Here is a 15211-nt window from a genome sequence, read left to right on the forward strand (position 1 = left end):
TATCATAAAAAACATGATCTTATATCTAACACTATATATAAAATTAGAGGAAGAACGAGTTTGAATGATTTTATATTTATGAGTTTTTTTTTTAATAACTAAAAACAATTCATTTGGCACAAAATTATATATATATATATATATATATATATATATATATATATATATTAATAGACAAAGTTTGGAGAAAATCCAATTAGATTCTACAATTGAAGTCCAATTTTACGCCATGTAGGGGTGTCAATTTGGATTAGCATGTCGGGTTCGTGTCGTGTTAAAGTAGTGGTATTCGACTAAATGGCTTAATCCTAACCCGACCCATTTAATTATCGTGTCATGATCCTTCAATCCTAACCCGACCTGTTAATAAGGCGGGTTGGCCTGACCCAACCCATTTGACACGCTTAATAAATGAGTTACGTTGGGTTGACAAGAATGTAACATAGCCCATTTCAACCGGCATAATATTAAATATAACATTCATCTAGAAATAATTTTTTTTTCATCCCAAAAGGAGTGCATATACTTCAAGTCTTCAACCCACGTTCAAAATAATATAATTTAACAAAAATATAACATTCATCTAGAAATAAATTTTTTACACTCCAAAAGAAGTAAATACACTTCAACCCAAATTCAAAATAATATAGTTTTAACAAAAATAAAATAACATAGTTCAACAAAATCAAGTGGGCCATATCATGCAATCAAAAAAAACACAAGGCACATGGGTTCAAAGTTTATTGTACAAAAGCATTATGCAGAAAAAATAAACACATTAAAGAGAGAGAGAGAGAGAAATAACCGGTTTGAGAGTTGACACTTTAAGTTTGAGAATTGGGCATGAGAAGAGTAGTATGGCTGAAAAAAAAAAGAAAAAAGAAGAAGATATTTATATGAAGGTATAGAGATTTAGGGTTTGTAGGGTTTAGAGATCTAGGGTTTGTAAAATTTCAATTTTCAATTATATCCCTTGTAAAATTTTGTAATTACTCACTTTTCTTTTTAAATTTAAAATATATGTTGGATATAAAAAGTATTTGATAAATCTAAAATAAGATGAATATTTATTTTTTATACGAGTTAAACGGGTTGTGTTAAGTGAGTCATTTCGGATTGACACAAATAAATTGACGTGTCAAACGTGTCTATTACGGGTTACGTGTGTTGACCCGCTTATGACACGTTTCTTATCGTGTCACTTTCGGGTCGACTCGTTTATGACCCAAACCCATTAAGGCCCAACCCTAACTCGAAAAAACCCGTATTGGGTTCGTGTCGTGTTTGCAGGTTGGGTCAAATATTAACACCCCTAGTGCTATGTGTCCTAAATTATTTATTTTTAGAAGGAGTTTTATTTCTTAATTTTGGAATCAAATGTGGGACCATATCATAAATATTTATTCAAGTGAGTTATTGTGTACAAAAACCAAATAATTTAGAATTAATGAACATAAAAATATATTTTTAAAAAATGAACAATTTACATTTTCTACCTAATAACATTCTTACGAGATTTTTTAAAGAATAATAAAAAAAAAGAATGATTATTAATAATATTTAAATTATATATGTAAGATTATTATATTATGTATCTTTTTTTTTTCTTTTGAGAGAGTTTCAACCTATAGCGTCAGCTTCTGATGATAGCTCTTTATTATTAGACCAAGACACCAATCAGTTTTTAGTGTAGGTGGGGATTGAACCCAAGATCTTTTATACAACCATCAGAGACTTTACCAGTTGAGCTAATTGAAACCCACATTATACTATGCATCTTAATGTATATCTTTTAAGTATATCTATACATATGCATGAAATTACAAGTTAGTTTAAATAAAAAGAAAACCCAAACTTATTTTATTATATTTCTTTATGTATATATTTTTGCCACGTTAAATATGAGCACTAGATCAGCATTTTGCATATAGAATACTATTCTAAGAACCGTGTTTCTTCTTGAGTATGTTTTTCTTTTTTCTCTGTAAGAACAATATATTACAGAATAAAGTGAAAGTAAACTAAGAGGGCGTTTGGATCCAAGTCTGGCGTCCACGTCCGCGTTTTTGTTTTTGTTTTTTTTTTTAACCCAGCCGCATAGATTGACTTTTCAGTGATGAACAGTGCACAAATGCACTGTTCACGAATCCCACAAATTTCACTTTTTAGCAACTTTTTCATTAAAAATAGGTCCCACAGCACTATTTACACATTTAAAAATTATTTTGCTACAGTGTTTTCAGTTTTCAGTTTTCAGTTTCAGCAAAATAAGTTCTATCCAAACAGATCCTAAATTACCGAAGAATTCATACTAAATTAAGGGCCATTCTTGCATTAAAATATGAGCGCTAGAACATCATTTTGCTTGTAGAATACTATCCTAAAAACCGTGTTTCTTCTTCTGTATGTTTTTCTTCTCTCTCCGTCCGAACAAATATTAAAGAATTGTAGAATACTATCTTAAGAACCGTGTTTCTTCTTTTGTATGTTTTTCTCTCTCCGTCCGAACAAATATCTAAGAATAAAGTGAGAAAAACTCATTTACCGAAGAATTCATACTAAATCAAGGGAAGCACGCCACAGAAAAAATTCTCATCTTCCTTGTCATGGGCTCGAGAATCACTGTAAAGTGGTTGCTTAGTTATATATATAGGCTACATTGGCTTACAAACCCAATAAAGTATCACCACACTTTGTGGCAGTTTTTGAGTTCAGCAAAGTTCAAACCCATGCATATATCTACAAAATAGGGAACCCCTTGTCACTTGGGAAGATTGAAAACCAGAAAAAGCTCTAATACATTAGTTACAGGTAAGGTAGCCTTAATTATTTACTTCTGTATGTGTGTTCTTCCTACTTAGTAACTAATAAATGCATATATATATATGTGCCATTTTTCAGTGGGCAGCAATTTCAATTTGACAATGATGTTAAAGTTGTTCGCCATTTTCTCAGAAAGATTGAGAAGAATTTTCGGTGAACGGGAGATACAGGCTATGGTTGTGCTTAGCCTTAGCTTTCAAACCATCCTCATCGTGATGGGATATAGGAGAAAGGTTTGTTACAAAGCATCCTAATCCTGTTCTATAATTTTCTTTCTCTATATATATCAGTTAAGAAGTTTCTCTCTCTCTTTTTTTTTTTCCAAAACTGAAATCTATTTTGCCTCTCATAGAACTTTTCTAGGAGTTTTCTGTCTCACTCTTTTTGTTCTATTATATACTCTACAAATAAAAACATGCTACATGTCCATTTATTTTATTAAATATTAAATTTATGCTTTCTATTATTTCGATTTGGAAACATGATGGGTTATTTATTTATTTATTTTAGAAAATTGAAATAATAGAAGGCATAAATTTAGCATATAATAAATTAGATGAACATATGACATGTTTTTATTTGTAGAGTATATAGTGAAACAGGAAGAGTGGGATAAAAAATTTGGACTCATTTTCTAGGACCACAATTTTTAAAATATCTAGAAGCTTTGTAAAAGGCTGATTTCACCATCAATTAAACAAGAGTGACCAAGAAGCTTCAAAGTCTCTCACTTAAGTGATTTAACTGACTAGAAGCAAGTTTAAATAGGTCCGGCCTCTAGCAAAATTATAATTATATTCTTTATTTTTAATAATATACCAAACTCAAAAAATTTGTATTGAATATTTTTTTTTAACCTCTCTTACTCTAGGGGAAAAGAAAAAAAATCATATATGTAACCTTAAAATTATAAAAAAGTATATTATCATAATATTACTTAACGAATGTGTCAGATTTTAAATTTCTTTTTCATTTTAAAAAAATAATCTTTTATAATGTTATATACTTTTTCAGGTATTTTACAATTCATCTATAATTTGATAGTTGGAAATAAATTTAAGATAGAGAGGATAAAAAATAAAAACGTCATACAATCTATTTAAAACATCAAGGCATATATAGAATAGTTAAAAATTTTGAGTGTACGATTACATTTGTCATGCTTCTAACTTAATTTGCTTTTGTTTTATTTTTAATTATTTAAATCATTCTTCTGAATATCTTATTTTTAGATTGACCTTTTAAATTCATATATCAATGACTATTTATTATTTATATTTTTGTTGTTGTTTGAAATATATGCTTGTAGTCAACTTAACTTAGATGATGTAGCCTTTTTTTTGAGAGTCCATCCTTTTTTTTTCTTTTTTGAGGTGAAATTTTGAGAATCCATCCTTATGATGTAGCTTAAGAATAAAAATATTAATGATTGAACTAACTCTAATAGTAGACTCCAAAAATAAATTGAAAACAAGCACGAAAAAATAAATTATAACTTACATTTATGTTAAAATAATGTATGTTGATCAAATTTTTTTTTTTTTTTTACAAAATTAAGCAATTTTTTCTTATGTTAATAAATATTTTTGGAAAAAAATATTGACTTTAATATCTATTTTAATCTTACAACCTTGAGTTAAAATTCATGGATTAACTACTGCCTATATCCAATCATATTTCATGTACTTCACAATTTTATAATTATGGCCACGTTGTACCCCATGATTAGGCCCAAAATAATGACTGATCATGATAGGCTATTGAAAAAGTGGTTTTTGTGCCAATTTATAGCCCCATTAGTAGAATCTAAAGCATGACCAAACTTTACAATTAATTTTCAGAATATATCTCATTTCATTTATTCCATATCTAAAAGTCATAATTCAAGTGTATATGTCATTCAAATTTTTGGTGCCTTTCACAAAATTTACATATGCTTGACCCAAGTTTGGAAAAAAAAAAAAATCTTAATTTACTAATCAACTGAATCCAATAATTTATAATTGATTTTTTTCCTTGACTAAATAATGTTATAATATGGAAGAAATACTTTTTTTTTCTTTTAAATTAATGTTGCTAAAATAGTTAAGTAGAAACTTATGAAGAAAGGCAAAAGAATCTTCATAACTGAAAAATTATGTCTTAAGTAAAATATAACTTATCAAGAAAAATGTTACTAATTACCTCAAGCAAGCTTACAAAATTTCCATACTTCTCTCCAAATATTTACTTCTTACATCCACAAGTTCCACTTAAAACAAATTATACAATGACCCAATTCCATCAATCCATATTAATGATACTACATACTTAGCGATTGACTGATTAACAAAAACCATGCAATGATGTCCACCCATTAGGGAAACTCTCAGAAATTATCCAAAAGTTATCCAAAAGTGCTCACCCTTAAATTTGACTTTTAAAAGTACGAAAAGTATGTCGAAGGCCAAAAAATACCTTAAAGGATTCTTAAAACATTTACATCAGTTTAAGAATTTGTTGTTGTTCACGCCTTAGGAAAATTATCGTTTTCGCTTTTATTTATTTATTTATTTTTTAATGAAGTTTATTTCTCTAGATATTACGAGCCCATTTAGTAATATTGTTCTAGTAACGTTATTTAAATTTTGTGAAAAATACGTGTGAGTGAAAAAAATGTTGTAGAAATACGTGTTATATTATTTAAACAACGAAAACCGTTATTTAAACAACATAACCAAACAACCCCTAATTCTATTGTTGTAGTTGATTTACCAGTTTCTTAATAATATTCAATGAAGTTTGTTCCTCCAGATATTAATTCTGTTATTGTAGCTGATTTATGTGCTTCTTGATAATATTTTCAATGTCTTTTTCCTTAAAAAAAAATAAACAATAACATTGGCCTATCTAAAATAGCATAAGCTTCACAATTTGTCCAACTAATCTAAAAAACACTCACATCAACCTATACAAAATTGCGTAAAATATGATTCTAGATAAAGTAGCCATGTATATTTATATAGTTAGTGTTCATATGCAAATCTGTTTTTTATATTTTCTTTATTCAGAGAGAGAGAGAGAGAGAGAGATGATTTGAGAAAATAATAAAAAAATTGATAAAAAATTATATTTTAATGAAATGTAGTATAACATAGATAATTTGATTTAGGTGTTTTTGAAAAGTGATTATGTAAAATAGAAAAAAAAAAGTTTTTTTTAATTAAATATTGTATAATATAGATAATTTGATTTAGGTGCTTTTGAAAAGTAAATATATAAAATAGAAAAAAAAAAGTTTTTATACTAAAATAGATGGAGATTTTTACATAAGATGTACAAAATGTTCTTACTTTCAAAACTTGTAGCTTTTAAGAAAAAAAATAAAATAAAATAAATTTTACTTTTTATATTTTTTCAATCCATTGACATCCTCGAATACCAATCCCAATGTCAAAAATAATTAATTACCCATCTAAAGAAAAGAAAAGAAAAGGAGACTAATTTTAGTTTTTGGAGCAAAACATCTCAAAGTGTCCAAAAGAGTGAGGTTTGTGCAAGTGGTCTTTTAAGTGAGCTGGTGTATTGGATCAAGCGTTTTTGGAGAGCCTAAAAATAGCTTTGTCGTGTGGTGTGGAGCTTCTCTAGGCTTTCCATTAAAAAAACAAGTTTACTTTCAAAGTTTTCTTAAAGAAATAAAAGTATCGTTTTTTTTTTTTTTTTTTTCCTTTTTTTCTTAATGATGCATTAGTCACTCACCTCTAAATATGACTAAACTATTCTAAGCAACTCTTATTCATTTTTTAAGTTAGTTTTAAGCAAATTTCTTTATTTTGAACCCTATCATTTGGTGTATTTTCATCCATTTCAATATTCTCAGTTAAGTTATACCCATTTTCTAAATATGGGTACTTCTTGATAGTTCATCATTCAGTACTATAGGGTATAGTTGATCTTTTAGCAGTCTTAAAAATTTTCCTTTTAACTTAATACGTATTCTATAATTTCGCAACACACTTGATGCACTCCTCCCTTTCATCCACCATACTCTTATTGTATGATTCACATTATTTTCAATCTCTCAATTTTTATGAATTATTAATCCTTTTTTTTTTTTTATGAACTTATGAATTAGTAATCCAAGATATTGAAAGCTACCACTTTTTAATATCTCTTGACCATAAAGTCTTATGACCCCTTCATTTTTGTTTGTATTTTTTTTACTAAATTTATATTCCATGTAATATGTTTTAATCCTACTTAACCAAGAAAATTTAGATTCTAGAGTGTGTCACCAAATTTTTAATTTGGCATTAACTCCATTTTTAGTTTCATTCACTAAAACTATATCATATCCATAAAGAATACACCAAGGCACTTTCTCTTGGGTCAATTTAGTGAGTTTATCCATCACTAAGGTAAAGAGATATGGACTTTAATGCTAATTCTTGATGCAAACCTATAGTGATAGGAAACTTACTTGTTATTAAACTTGTTACTGCTCCATTCTACATATCCTTGATCAGCTTAATATATTTGAGAGAAACTCCTTTATTTTCTAAAACCCACCACATAACCTCTTCAGGAACCTAACCCTATCATATGCTTTCTATAAATCAATAAAAACAGATCTTTGGAGGCTCTGTTTTTGCTTGTGTACAGTTTGGGGACTGTGGTGCTTATGGTTTAGGACCAAACTTAGTGGTGGGAAGTATTTCACCGAGTCACGATAATAGATCTCCAAGCTGTTGATAACTTTAAAATGCTCAACAACTAGAATTATAACTAGTGGTTAAAATGCATGAGTGATACTCACAGGGACAAGATTTATGATAGTTTTGTCTCCTGAGAAGTGAGTATGCGACACCTTTATATCATAGTTTTCAAAGAAGAATGATGTGAGACAACAATTTCTTAAAAATGAGATAACTTCAAAAGCGCAACGGTATACGGCAATCACTCAATAATTCACAAAGGTTAAGTTTCTTTAATGGTACACGACAATCACTATCTCCAATTTTTTATTCTTGAAAGATGTTTGTCTTTTCCAGTTTTCCTTCTCTAGAACTTTGCTTCCTTTATAATCAAACTTCTACCACAGTTTTTAGGATGTCTACAAGATTGGTTAAAGACAAATTTTACTGTTAGTAAAAGAATGGCCTATAAAACCTTCAATAGGCACATAGAATCATAGATTGTATGCATAATAATTTAGTTAAAAATATTAATGTAATAACAAATCTTATTGATGTTACTTCAAAAACAAACCGCTTTCATCACATTGAAATACATTACTTATTATAGATTATGGCTTTACATCACTTTATTATTATAATTATTGTTGATTTTTTGAGTGATGTTTACAAATTATGGTTCAACATTTGATCTATTTCAGTCCACTTGGGTCCATTTCGATCAACTTTGGTCTACTTTAATCTTATTCAGTCCCTTTCGTCCATTTTTGTCTTGTCTGGTCCAATTCAGCCACTTTGATCCATTTCAATCCAATTTAGTTCACTTTAATCCAATTTAGTTCACTTTAATCCATTTTAGTCTAGTTCAATCTACTTCGATACATTTAGACTATTCCAACCCAATTCAGCCAATTTGGTCCATTTTAGTCCAATTTGGTCCACTTCAATCCACTTTGGTATACTTACTTAAGATTGGGAAAAAACATGTTTGGGTTAAGGGTACCATCAATTTTTTTGAGTAATATATAAGTTTTAATTATCATAATAATATCTTTAAATGAGAAATTTGAATAATATATTTGAAATTTAAAAATTTTAGTTGAACCAAAAGAAATTAGGAAAATTTAATGCATAATAACAATAGTTAGAAGAATATTGACCACTTTAAATATATATATATATATATATATATATATATATATATATATATATATAACTATATATTTGTAAAAACATAGAGATAAAAATTAGTTTTAGAAATTCTTTAATTTTTAAGGAGAAAAAGCTATCTATAATATATAAAATTTAGAAAATAATTTTTTTTTTAAAGATGTGGTATAAATTATACATTATACCACATCTTAAAATAATTATATATCAGAAAATATAACAGTTTATAAACTGCCACTTTATTAAACTTTTCCTAAAAATAATATTGGTGTACTTTCAAATATATACATTTTTTTTTTTTTTTGTTATAATCAAATAAAAGTAACTTTGCTCTTATCACGTGTTATATTCAACAAGGTTTCAACCAGCAACAACCTCATCCTCCTCCTTTGGAGTTCCTACCTGTTAGCAAGCTGGTTTGCAACAGTCTCATTGAGTATAATCTCCAACAATTTAGGAAATGCCGAAAATAAGCCAATTGATACAAAGCTTGTCATAACATCATTCTGGGCTCCATTTTTTCTCTTGCATCTTGCTGGTCCCGACACCATTACAGCATACTCCTTGGAAGACAATGCATTGTGGCGGAGGCACGCCTTAACATTAGCAAGCCAGGTAGGAGTGACTGTGTTTGTCATCATCAGAGCTTGGGAAAATACCCTGCTTAATATTCTTACAGTTGCAATGATGATTCCCGGGATAATTAAGATTGGGGAGAGAATCTGGGTTTTGAGGTCTGCGAGCAGTGAAAACTTTAAAGCAACGACGCTACGTCGTCCTGATCCAGGCCCCAATTATGCGAGATACATGGAAGAATACCGCTCGAAGAAAGAGGAGGGGTTCGACGTTACATCAGGTACATTCATTGAAGCTCCTATTGTATCAGACATTTCCATTCCAAAGCCAGCAAATGCCAAAATTGCAGATGCACACTCTCTTCAATGTGCCTATATATTGTTCAAGACTTTCAAGCAGCTATTTTCTGATCTCATCCTGAGCATCCAAGATATAAAGAACAGCCAATCCTTCTTTCAAAAAGTACAATTTGAAGAAGCTTTCAAAGTGATTGAGGTTGAGCTAGGATTCATGTACGATGTGTTTTATACAAAGGCTTACAAGGTTTATTCCCTAGTGGGTGGCATTCTACGTCTTATCAGTTTCTCGTCTACCGTGATTGTGCTCTTGGTTTTCGCCATTGTCGTTGATGAAAAGAGTGTCTACTCAAGAGAGGAGAGAATGGTCACTTATGTTTTGCTTAGTGGAGCCATCTTCCTAGAGATATATTCAGTGTTGATATTAATTACCTCAGACTGGTCAATGCTTTGGTTGAGTAAGCGCAAGACTGCAATGGTAGATCTCTGGTATAATTCCATTTCATCAGTTCCATTATTGGTTCCAAAAAAGAGGTGGTCCAATACCATGGGACAATACAACCTAATAACATATTGCCTTCATCGCAAGAAACCCACTTGCCGTGCTATCCAGAGGTTCTTATTCCATTATGAGTTGTTAGAGAAGCAACGATATGAAAATTCAATGGACGTTTCTGTGGATTTGAAGAAATTGATATTTGAGCACCTTCTAGAGAAATCAAAGATTGCCTTAGAACTTAAGGTTTGCAAGGAATTATGTGCTTGTAGGGGTGAGCGGGTTCTTAAAAATGCAAAATGCCTTGATTGCATTAACAAAGAAAAGAATAAAAAACAAAATGAGGACGTTGAAGTAGAATCTGAGGTTCCTAAAGATGCAAAATGCTTTTATGAACTGAGCAAAGAAAATCGTAAAACACTCCAAGACAGCGTTGAGGCAGAATTTGACCAAAGCATTCTTCTCTGGCACATTGCAACAACCCTATGTTATTATTCTGATCGGAACACAAACTCAAACAACTCTGTCAATTGTCCAAATTATGAAGCCAGCAAGTCATTATCAGACTATATGCTATATCTTCTAGTCATGCGTCCTATCTTGCTGCCAAATGGGATTGAACAAATCAGGTTCCAAGACACATGCGCTGAGGCCGATGAATTTTTCTATGAAAGAAAATCTATATTTGATGAAACCCAAGCATGCATAAAGTTACTTGAAGTGAGCACTGAAATTCCACCATCTATAGTGAAAGGAGATAGAAGCAAGTCAGTGCTATTCGATGGATGTAGGCTCGCTAAATCATTGCAATGCATGGAATATCAAAAGAAATGGGAGTTGGTAAGTCATGTGTGGGTTGAAATGTTGTGTTATGCTGCGACAAAGTGTCGATGGAACCATCATGCTCAGCAGCTCATCCGAGGCGGAGAGCTATTCACTCATTTCTGGCTTCTTATGTCGCATCTTGGTATAACTGAGCAGTTTCAAATTTCTAAGGGCCATGCAAGGGCTATGTTGGTTGTGCATTGAATAAGATTTTATAGTATGTGAAGTGTTTTTACATACAAAATAAAGCATTGACAATTCTTATTATTATTATTATTTTTTTGTTTTTGTTTTTTGTTTTTTTTTTTGAGCGTCGAATACAATTTGACAATATATTATCCTCTAATGCTATTCCTTGAGAATTTATTATAATTCTTCTACCAATAAAAATTTATTATCCAAAGTTTTTCATATGGATTCAATGTACGCTATCAATTCAAGGGTGCCCCATCTGGCTAAAAAACATGGTTAACCCATCTGGTTAAAAAAAAGGAGGTTTAACCATGATAGGGTTATATTTTTGTGTTGGCATATCATTTGATAAAACATATTTTACTTATAATTAGGTAGATTTAAGATGTTTCTAGAATATTATGAAGCATGTTGGATAATCAAGACAATTGATATTATTGAAGACATAAAGATTGTACCAAGAAACAATTGAAGAAAAGTTGAATAAGTGAACTTTGGTACTAGTCTCGACACAAGCTCGATACTAGCATGTATTGTGATTAAATGAAGGACCTCAACTCTAGCTCGACACTTCTTAATCTATCGAGTTATGCAGATCCAAAAATCTCAGGTCAGATTTTTGGCTCATGATGACTTGGATTATTAGGGTTTCATTCACTAAACTCCTAAATGGTATAAAAGCTTTATTTTAAACTCATCAAAGATACAAAGACTCAATTAGAGAACTCATATACTTTTGTAGAAGCTACTACATTCTTGTGCGCCTTAGGATTTTGTAACCAAGTACTTCCAAATATTTAACGTATATTGAAGCGAAAAACTTTTCATCCAACAACAAACTTCAAATGCTAGGAAGTTAATCACATACTGGAATTTGTGCAAAGGGAAGAAGCCTCTACAAGCTCAAGTCCAATTGAAAATTGAAGTGAAGGTTCAATTGTAGGTTGGTACTTTAAGTGTAACACCCCAACCTTTATCCCCCCCCCACACACACACACACACAAAAGGGGGTCAAATTTTTAGACTCACACGTGACACCCCCACCTACCCACTCATTCTCAATCACACAACCTCACAAATATCTCTCTCTCTCTTGATTGACTGCCCCTCTTCTTTCACACTCAAACACAAACACACACATCACTCTACCTCTCTCTCCCGAATCTCTCCTCCCTCTTGGTCTCTTGGTTAGCTTCTAAATTTTTGGTCATCAAACTCTTCTCCATGGTTTGACTTCTACCAACATTAATGTAAGGTAAAATCTCCATGACCCACCTTCTAATATTTTTGGATTTTTATCCTATATTGTTAAGATTGCTCTTTGTTGTATGGGTTTTGTCTTTGGGGTTGTTTTCCTGTGTTTGTTGGGGCATTTAAGACCTAATTGGAGGTTTTTAATTTAATGGGGTGATATGGATTTATTGTTTGGAAACCATGTGAGTTGGGTTTCTTGAGAAATCATTTGAAGTTTTTGATTTATATGGGAGATTGGGGTTAATTTTTGAAAGAGGGTTTTTTTGCATTTTGAAATGTATTTGGCATATGTGGTTGTGAGTGTGGTGTTAACCATAAATTTCTTAAGTGATGTGGGCATGTGCATGTTGCATGACAAGGGTTTGGTAAATTTCCTATATGAGTTATGGGATTGAATTTCTTGACTTTTGTTGTGATGAATATTATATGAGGTTGTGGGGTACATTATTAGTTGGTAATGTGTGCTAGCACATGTAACTTTAAGGTTAATCAAGTCTCAAAGTTTTTAGAATGGTACTAAAATTATAGTAATTTGCTTTTGGGACTATAAATCTGTCCATGACAGATTTGAGTAAGCTGCACTACGTGTTTTTTAATAAATTATAGAAGACTTATTTTGAGTGAAATTTTTGGTGGTACATACTAGACATATAAAGGCTTCTCCTATTTAATTTCAAGAATTTTGGATAACACTAAGTGGACCAAACAAATTTTATAAAAAGGGCAGACCTGTTGCAAGTTATCTGAAAGTGTGATTAGGATGCTAAGACCTTTAAGGAATTTACTACAACCTTTTGTTGTGAGGTTTAGCTTGTAAGTTCATATGTGCTTTCTTTGACAAGTGTTTTACTTCGACTAATTTTATCATGGTTTGATAACGACATGATTTATATCAAGTTAGTAAATGTACATTGTTTGTGGTAGGGAATTATAGGCTTTGGTTGTGCTATAGTCCTATGAGTTGCTCGTATGCTTGTTTGGTTCCCTTTTGGGTAGGGGTGCTTGTCTTAGGATGGTCAAGCTAGGCTTTAGGGCCTTAGGTTTTATTTTTGAGGAGATCCTTTCCTATTCATGGAGACATATATGATAGTGTACTTTGTAGTAGGCCTTGTTATTAATAGGCTTGATACTTGTGTTTCTAGGTTCCAAGATACTTGGTGATGGAACTAGTAACTTGATTTGTTGAATGCGGTGCCCAATTGAAGCAAATTTGGATTGGACTGCTGAGGTAAGTGGCTTCTGAATGGGATTTTTAAAGAGGAATCATTATTGCACTAAAGTATTTGATGTTTAAACCCATCTTGGAACATCTTTCATGGTTTTCTTAAAACGTACTATATGTACTATTATTGTTAATTATTTATGGAAAATGTATGAAGTGTTGAAGGTGCATCATACTTCTTATTGCATATGGAGAAATGCATGATTTGATAGCATGGAAAAAATTAGCATCTTTGATTAAATTCTTGAGAATAGATTTTATGGATTTATTGTATTATTTGAAAGATTTAAAGATGCTTTATCATGACTTGTGATATTTGAGAAAATTGATACAAAATCTTCTTGAGAAGAAATGAGTTTGAAGGCTTTGAGAACCTTGTGAATATATTGGGCATTTCAAAGTTTTTTGTGAAACTACTTGAAATTAAATTGTATTTTGTAAAATGCTACTTGCATTCTTTGTAAAACTACTTATAGCATGCTTTGTAAAATGCTAATCATCATGAAACTTGTATTTCCCCTACCCCCGTTAATTATACTTCTTACTGGGTTTTAACTCATTCCACTCTCTAATAGTTTTTTAGATCAATTTGCTATTCCTCAGGCATTGAGCTTGTTTCATTGGTGGTGATTGGAGTATTATGCTAATTGAGAGATTTATGCTATGATTGGTTTGTGACTCAACTTAGTAAATTTATCGAGGCCATCACTAATCCTATAAAAAATTGGGCTTTTGAGGTTTGTTAGCCTTAGCTAATTCTATCGAAAATTGGGCTCTTGAGGTTTGTTAGCCTTGGGCATGGTAGGCCTAAATTTTGTTGTTGAGGCTGCCTATCCTAGGAAGATTGTGATTTTATGTTGATCCATTTGGAGCTTTGAAATTTCATGTATATTTGGAGACATGATTGGTAATTTGTATTATTTGTCAATGTCTCATAGAACTCTAACTTATATTGTGGAGAGTTCACAATGTTTATTTATCTTTATAAAAAAGAATAAAAATAAAAATCCCCTACAGTTTATTTTAATCGTTCTTTTCTCATGCTTTGAACCCTTTTAGGTTTAAGACATGACATTGGGATAGTCTAGGGTAGTGGTAAGATCCCCTACAGTTTATATTATTTACAAAATATCTTGCCTTGTATAATAATTGAATGTAAAATGCATTACGATTTTTTGAAGAAGAAAAAACTTATAGAATTTAAAATACTTTCAAATAACAAATTCAGAAAATCTAATATATTGTATAAACTATATTTTGTTAAAAATAATCACATCATTTTAAGAAACGTTTTGGACTAACACTTAAAAGTTATAATGCTTACCTACTATTTTCATTTTTCACTTAACTAAAAAACAAATTGTCAAATTTTATTAGGCAAGTGCACTTTTAGTCCCTACATTTTATTTTTACTACTTTTAGTCCCTAAACCAATTAATGCGTGTTATTTTCGTCATTTCCATCAATCAACCGATGGAAATAGCTGAGGTGGCAGCCAGAGGAATTAAAATATTATAAAAAATGCCACATCAGCATCTAATTTTTTTTTAAAAAAATTGTCAATTTTAACTAAATAAAAAATAGAATTAAAAACAATACAATTGAATGCCTTTGAACACAAGAACACACAAACCCAGAAAATCAAATCCAAGAACACAAATCAAATGTCGAGGAAATTAAAAAA

The 15211-nt window shown here is 30.7% G+C and overlaps 1 protein-coding gene across 1 annotated transcript; it reads left to right on the forward strand.

Annotated features, from left to right (window-relative positions):
- The first annotated feature begins 2715 nt into the window (after positions 1–2715).
- On the forward strand, positions 2716–11126 carry LOC142637353 (uncharacterized). The gene is made up of 3 exons (XM_075811629.1): positions 2716–2811; positions 2902–3056; positions 9024–11126. Exons 2-3 carry the CDS (start codon positions 2925–2927, stop codon positions 11061–11063), a joined length of 2172 nt encoding a protein of 723 aa, XP_075667744.1. The 5' UTR covers positions 2716–2811; positions 2902–2924; the 3' UTR covers positions 11064–11126.
- Positions 11127–15211: the final 4085 nt, after the last annotated feature.

The sequence above is a fragment of the Castanea sativa genome, chromosome 5, assembly GCF_040712315.1.
Source record: "Castanea sativa cultivar Marrone di Chiusa Pesio chromosome 5, ASM4071231v1".
Lineage (NCBI taxonomy): Eukaryota > Viridiplantae > Streptophyta > Magnoliopsida > Fagales > Fagaceae > Castanea > Castanea sativa.

What these genes read in the sequence shown, in the direction of transcription:
- LOC142637353 (XM_075811629.1), top strand. Translation starts at nt 2,925, where the DNA reads ATGATGTTAAAGTTGTTCGCCATTTTCTCAGAAAGATTGAGAAGAATT. An exon ending in TGATGGGATATAGGAGAAAG is followed by an intron (nt 3,057 to 9,023) that starts GTTTGTTACAAA and finishes ATATTCAACAAG; the next exon opens with GTTTCAACCAGCAACAACCT.